General features: G+C 61.8%; 1 protein-coding gene across 1 annotated transcript in view; it reads left to right on the top strand.

Moving 5' to 3' along the window:
- LOC113490866 (dynactin subunit 1-like) overlaps positions 1-7,032 on the top strand; it is a gene marked incomplete at its 3' end in the record, with an annotated part of 41,605 nt that overhangs the window by 32,500 nt on the left and 2,073 nt on the right. Inside the window, exons 8-10 of the mRNA XM_026867472.1 lie at positions 1,107-1,295; positions 4,075-4,272; positions 5,758-5,962. Coding sequence (XP_026723273.1) covers positions 1,107-1,295; positions 4,075-4,272; positions 5,758-5,962 — 592 coding nt within the window. The remainder of the gene's footprint in view (positions 1-1,106; positions 1,296-4,074; positions 4,273-5,757; positions 5,963-7,032) is intronic.

Below are 7,032 nucleotides of genomic sequence, written 5' to 3'. Positions count from 1 at the left end.
GCTTTGCACAGCCCCAGAGGCGAGAGCTGCGGCCGGGGAGGTCTGTGAGCAGGGCGGCAGAGGTTTTCCTTCAGCCGTCGGCCTCCCCCTGGCACCTGGGTTCCCCACGGGTGCAGCAGCTCTCTGCTGCTCTGGTTCCTCCAAGCTCCGCTGGTTTTCACAGGTCTCTGGTGAACTTGCTACTCTTCCATTTTCTCCTTCTCTTCCCCTACAATTCGGTGCGGGTCCCCGCAGCGGGTGTGGCTGCAGCCGGGGCGCAAGGCCGTCCCCGGTGGCACATGGGCACGGCAGCGCTGGGCTGGGGCACGCAGCTGTGCCCCGGCGTGTTCCCGCTGCGGAGGACGGGCAGGGGCCAAACCTTCCCTGCTCCCGTTCGCTGTGCTTTGAGGTTTTGCTGTCTCATCCTCCGGAGCTGGAACACCAGAACCTCTGCAGACACCACCGAGGTCCCTTGTTAGTCCCTGCCCCATCCCTGGTGGCCGCTCGCTCGGGGCGCAGGGTCTGGCCCCGTGGCCCCGGGGGTGACCCGGCCTTGCCGGGAAGGGCCCGGAGCTGCGTCCGCACGGGCAGCAGCAGCGCAGGGAGGTGCGGGAGCACGAGGGAGTGAACGCAGCGCCTGGCGGGGGGTGTCTGTCCTGTCCCTGCTGCTGCGGGAGGGAGGAGAGGGGCTGCTCCTGTCTCAGGCCCGTGTGCTTGGAAAAAGATCCATTTGGGGTTTTTAGCTACGTCAGCGGCATAATAAAATTTGACCTTTCCCTTCAGCAACTCCTCTGTGTGGGTTTTGGCCGAGCCAGACTCCTCCTGGAGTAAGATGGGAGCGTTCCCACTGCCAGGGGGGCCCTGCGGTGGTGCCGGGCCTCAGCACGCCACATCTCCGGGGATGGAGGGCGCAGGCATAAGCTGCTCTGCCGGCGATGTCCCCACTGTCCCCCTGCTCCAGCTGCGCGGGGACCGTGGCTCCACGAGACAGCGGCTGCCCTGGAGAAAGGAAACCGGAGCTGGTTTCGGTGTGGTGAAGCGTCAGGGAGACGGAGCGGTCCTGGGAGCGTTGTTGCCCTCGAAACGTGCTCATCTGATTTTTCGCCCTCGACCGTGTTGTCTTGCAGCCCACCCGGACCCCCAATTCCGTGGCGTCCAGCGGCACGGCCGGGCCCTCGGGCTCGGCCTCGGCCTCCGGCGGGGAGATGAGCAGCAGCGAGCCCAGCACCCCCGCGCAGACGCCGCTGGTGGCCCCGGTGATTCCAACGCCCTCCCTTGCCTCGCCGGTGGCACCCCCGGTTCCCTCGCCCACAAAGGTAAGCTGTGGCCCGGGGTGGGAGGCCCTGAGGGGAGGAGGAGGAGGAGGAGGAGGAGGAGGAAGAGGGGACAAGATGTTCTCTGCTGGGTCCCGGGCAGGGTTACAGCCAGTGCTACCGCTGTGAGGCGTTGTGGGGTTTAGGCCCCGCAGTCTGTGGGAGGAGCAGAGTGGGGGGGCAACTGGGTACGGCGTGGGGGGGTCGGGCAGGGGCTCACGCGGAGGCCGAAGCTGGAAGGATGTTGTCACAGTGGCTTAATTCAGTTCCCAACACACATTGTCCCATCCCGCATCCCCCTGGGATATGCATGGCCTCAGAGCGGGTTGGTGGGGAACGTGCTGGGGGGTCGAGGCTACGAGTCGGAGCGAGTGGGGAGCTCAGCTGCCTTAAATCCAGGGGAGGAGCTGGACGAGAACTGGGAGAACTGGGGCAGAGGGACCGGCCGTGGATGTGCTTGAGATGAGAAAACACTTGGAGGGGTCCACTCTTTCCCAAACTGGGGCGTTTCTAATAATTGTATCAGCACGGTTATTCCACTTCTTGATCTCTAAACCAGTTTTTCATTACTTCCACCCAGCTTCGTATTAACTAGTTAAAATTGGAGCTTGTGAAAGTTTGGGCCATGAGGGCAATGGATTAATAATGTGAGAGGACAGAGCTGGCTCTGGGAACGGGTTTATCTAACGGGGGCCAAAACCATTCGCTCGATGGCCCCCGCATGGCCAGGGCCGAGGCAGCGGCGCAGGAGCGAGGGACACCTGTGTGGCTTTCCTGTGCTGCTTGACATCGAGTAGGATTTTTTTTTAAATCTCTTCCTTAATGTCTGCCAGCTTCGTGGTTTTTAAGGTTTGGTCACAAGTGCCACTGCCAAAAGAGGGGCGTCATGTCCTTGCCGTGGGTGTTTGCTGCTGCTGTCGGCCTTCACGGGAGCTGGGCTGGCCCGGAGAGACCCAGCGGGGACGGGACGGGCTTTCCCTGGTGGGGGCTCACCGGGGGCTCCGTGGCTGCCGGGGGCTCGAGTGGCGCTGGTGAAGAGCCCGGAGCCATGTCGGAGGGGGTCTCTGCCTTCGGGCAGCCGCCCTGCTCTCGGCACGGGCTCTCCCGGCGGCTGCAAGCGCGGGGAGTGGAACTGCGGCATCCTGGTGCCGGGGGGAGCTGGGGGTCTGTTGCCCAGCGCCGACACAGGATTTACCCCAGATGGGACCCGGGCTGGAACTGGGGTTCTCATTAAACGGGCACACACAGGGCTGTCCCTCTCCTCCAAGGCGTGCAGTGACGGGGAACGGGGTGATGGGCACACGTGGCAGCACCGGGCGTTTGGGTGGTGCCAGGGAGGAGCTGCCATGGGGAGGGTGGCTCTGGAGGGGCTGGGGACTCGTCCCTGGGGACAGCTGGAGCTTGGCCGGGCAGGCCCGGAGCAGCCTGGTCTGCTCTGCACGACTGAGCGGGGAGTCCGGGCTCACCTCTCCCACCCTACGTCACTCCCCGCTGCTGCAAACGCTCTCGGTGGGGCATTTGTGCTGCGGACGGGCCAGTGTAACAGAGGGTGGCCTCTGTCTCCAGAGCAGCCCGGCAGTGCGGGTGTCCCCTGCCCCGAGGCTCTGGTTTGAGGAGAGCAAACGTGGAAATCGCTGTCAGCTCTGGAGTGGGGAGCCGGGGGGAGTCATGCCTCTGCCCAGGGTGGCCCCCGGAACGGCCGGTGCCTGCCGGTGCGATACCCCCTGGCTTTGTGCTATTTGAGCGGCATTTTCCGCAGCTCCGCCGTTACAGCACAGCCCTTTGGAAACGTGGGCCCCCCCCTTTCCCCTCGGAGTGCGAGAGCCTTGTGCCAGGGCGGGATGCGACCCCCGAGGGGGCTGCCTGTGTGTCTGGGTGGGAATCTCGAGCGCTTCCCCGAGCGCTGGGTTTGGCCTGGAGGTACCGCGGCAGGCTGGCGCTCACACCTGCCTCAGGCTGCCTCTTTCATACAGCTAAGGCTGGCCGCTCGCTGACACCCAGCTAACGCGGCCCAAACGCGCTTAGAGCAGGAGGGGCCGAGTTCCGAGGGTGGGTTCAGCAGGAATGGCCCCGAGCAGCCGCCTCTGTGCCCCTAACGGGCTGGAGAAGCCTGGGAGAAGGTCTCAGGACACCCCTGTGAGCTGCTCCGGGGTGCGGAGGCGGGAGGGTTCCCGGGTTTTAGGCTCGGCCCACGCTCACCCCTGTAGAGCTGCCCCGGCTCGGTGGGGGCGCTGGGGAGGAGGGAAGGGGAACAGCTCTCCGGAGCTCAGGGCGCGCCCCGGGCGTGTGTCGGGCCACTCCTGGATGGCTCACGAGGAACTAAACCCCCGGGTGCTGGGAGTCCTCCCGCCACGCCGTCATTCCTCAGAGCCCGGCTGTAAGGTCGGGTTCTGTCCGTGAAAACGTGTTTGTGTGCCCTGGCTGAGGAGGAGCAGGAGGAGGGGTACTGCAGGCTGAGCATGGGCGTGTTAGTGGTGGGGTTTGGTTGGTTTGGGTTGGGTTTTAAAGGACTTAAATCCCAGTGAAGGCGCTCAGGACATTTTGCCAGCCAAAAGGGTTTTGTCAGCGTGTCGAGGAGGGTTTATTGCACGTCATGTGTGGAGTAAAAATCAGCAGATCAAAATATCAGGTGGAATCTGTAGCTGCAGGTTCTTTTAATCCTGCCCCAGTAACGATGCCCAAAGACAGCCCAGCCCATGGGTCAGGCCCTGTGTGCATTAAGCTGAGCTCTCCCCAAAGGCTGCAGCTGCTCCTGTTGGTAATTCTTGGTTTGATGTTGTAGGAGGAGGAAAATTTGCGTTCTCAAGTGAGGGACCTGGAGGAGAAATTGGAGACGCTGAAGATAAAGCGAAATGAAGACAAAGCCAAGCTTAAAGAGCTCGAGAAGTACAAGATCCAGCTGGAGCAGGTACAAGAATGGAAGAGCAAAATGCAGGAACAACAGGCGGATCTCCAGAAACGTTTGAAGGAGGCCAAAAAGGTGAGTGTCCGTGGGGAGCCGCGGCAGGACGGGTCCCAGCGTGGCGGCGGCCGCCGTTCAGTCCGCTGTGGAGGGAGGGGCACTGTGCCCCAGCCTGCCCCTACACTGCCGGCCCGGCCTTCGGAAGCTCAAATCAAACTCGGGAAGATGTCGCAGCTGACTCGGAGCTCAGCGGGCTCGGGAGCTTCGGGGCCCTGCCGTGTGTTGAGGTTTCCGAGCCAGCCCCGAGCTGGGGGTGGTGCCGCGGGATCTCTGCCCGTGCTGACCCGCAGCCTCAGCGTTCCCGCTGTCCCCGCGCCCAAACATTTCTTGATCTTGATTGTTCTTGCCATGTGTGCTTGGTGGAAGGTTTGGGGGTTTTTTTCTCTTTGGTGAAGCAGCAGCTTGTCCTGCCTCTTGCTTCTGCGTCGAGCTAAAGCGCTGGGGCAGCGTGTTCTGGGAGCAGCTACGTCCCCACAAAGCTTTGTTAGAAACACAGCATTAACATCAGCTTTTGTTGTGTTGTACTGAGCTGGGAATCAGCATCGAGTCTGCTTGGGAATCTCGGGAGCTGTTCTTAAGCAGCGATTAGATGATCCAGTCCTCTGGAGCCTCGTCTGAGCTAAGCCTGTGGTGACGGGGATTGGGGAGGGCTGGGGGGGTGAGGGCTCTTAGCAATGTATATAAAGACCTGACGGGGGAGTGAAGAGGATGGAGCCAGACTCTTCCCCGCGGTGCCCCTTGAGAGTGCAAGAAGAAAGTGGCACAAACCGAAATGTGAGAAATTCAGTTTAAACATCAGAAAAGCCCTTTTCCCCATGAAGGTGGCTTGGAGGCGGTTGACGTCCCCATCCCCGTGTCGCTCCTGGCTAGCTCTGGGGGGGCTCCCCATCCTGCCTAACATAAGCTTTAATTTGGTAGAACTCATCTCCCTTTAGCTAAACTCACAGCTTTGAGCCGGGCCCTGCAGGGCTGGTGGTGCCAGCAGGAGCCCCGGGGCTTTGGAGCTGATGAGTCTTTATGGGAACGTTTCTCCTGGGGCTCTTGCTGAGCCCCACCTTGGAGTGTCTTGGGAATATCTGCTGCAGGGTGGGGATTTCCCTCTTGCCCTTCTCCCCCCTGGAGCCAGGGGCAGGACCTGCTGGCAAAGGGCCTTTCTCTTCTCTGCCCCGGCTTTCCAGGGTGGGTTCTGGGTTTGTTTCCCTGGTGATTTATTTGATCGTCTGCTCCGGTACAAGCCTGGATGTTTTCTGTCCTCACCTGCAGAGGGTTTTTCTGCTGGGCTCTTCAGCAGGTGGGAGAAAGTGTGAAGCCAGAGGGGGGAGCTGGGCACCCCGGGGTACCGGCCCTCCCCTCTCAGCCCAGATAATTCACTGGGCTTGATCCTCCTCTGGGAGAGCCCTGAGAGACAGAATTGTCCGAGGCTCGTTGTTGGTGAGAGGGATCTCTCCATCGCTGGCCTGGAGCTTCCAGGGTCTTCTCACCCGCACGTGTCCTTGGCTGCAGGAAGCCAAAGATGCCCTGGAAGCCAAGGAGCGCTACATGGAGGAGATGGCAGACACGGCCGACGCCATCGAGATGGCGACTCTGGACAAGGAGATGGCAGAAGAGCGAGCAGAGTCCCTGCAGCAGGAGGTGGACTCCTTGAAGGAGAAGGTGGAATATCTCACGATGGACCTGGAGATCCTCAAGCACGAGATCGAAGAGAAAGGTGGGAAGGGGTCAGCTTTCGGGTGGTCTCAACCTGGGTCGAGCCACGCGCGGGAGCTCCTCGCTGGGGAGGACGTTTGGCTGCGGCGGGGCCGGGGCTTTGCCTCCGCGATGGCCCCACAGCCTCACGCCTGGGCCGGGCAGCTGCTCTGCGGAGCTTCCCGTGGGTCCTGCCCCCCCCTGGGAGGGCAGAGATGGAGCTGCTGCACCTGGGGGTCTGCGGACAAGGGTTCCTGTCCTGGGCTTAGAGGAGCTCAGGCTTTGGTTTTAATGCTTCCCTGGGACGGTGAATCCCAGCCCAGAAGGTGTTTGACTGGGACAGGCTTTATGTGGGAGACAACACAATGGCTTTGGCTGGTCACTGATCCAACCCCCTTGGGCTTCTCACTGAGTGCAGCTTCCAGACCAGTGCCCTGCCCTTGGTTTTGGTTCCCCCGGGGCCTTTCAGCTCTTCAAGTTGAGCTTTAAAAATTACACACAGCAGGGAGCAAGCTGGCTGTTCACAGAACCCCAGAACCACTCCGGTTGGAAAAGCCCCTTGGGATCACCGAGTCCAACCCTCAGCCCAACTCTGCAAAGTTCTCCCCCACCCCACATCCCCCCACAGCTCATCCCAACGGCCCTGAAACCCCCCCAGGGATGGGGACTCCCCCCTCCCTGGGCAGCCTGTTCCACTCTCGCACCACTCTTGCTGGGAAACATTTTCTCCTCCTGCCCAGCCTGACCCTCCCCTGGGGCAGTTTCCAGCCGTTCCCTCTTGTCCTGTCCCTGATCCCCTGGGAGCAGAGCCCAGCCCCAGCCTCTCTGCAATGTCCTGTCAGGAGCTGCAGAGAGGGATGAGGGCTCCCCTCAGCCTCCTCCTCCTCACCCTGAACACTCCCAGCTCCTTCCCTGGCTCCTCACAGGATTGATTCTCCAGCCCTTCCCCAGCCTCGTTGCCCTCCTCTGCCCTCGCTCCAGCCCCTCCAGATCCCTCTGGGATTGAGGTGCCCAAACCTGGACACAACCCTCCAGGTGTGGCCTTACCAGGGCAGAGCACAGGGCTCTGTCACCTCCCTGTCCCTGCTGGCC

This window comes from Athene cunicularia, unplaced genomic scaffold, assembly GCF_003259725.1.
Source record: "Athene cunicularia isolate RWA unplaced genomic scaffold, athCun1 SCF_49, whole genome shotgun sequence".
Taxonomy (NCBI): Eukaryota; Metazoa; Chordata; class Aves; order Strigiformes; family Strigidae; genus Athene; species Athene cunicularia.
This window is presented reverse-complemented; position numbering and strand designations above follow the sequence as displayed.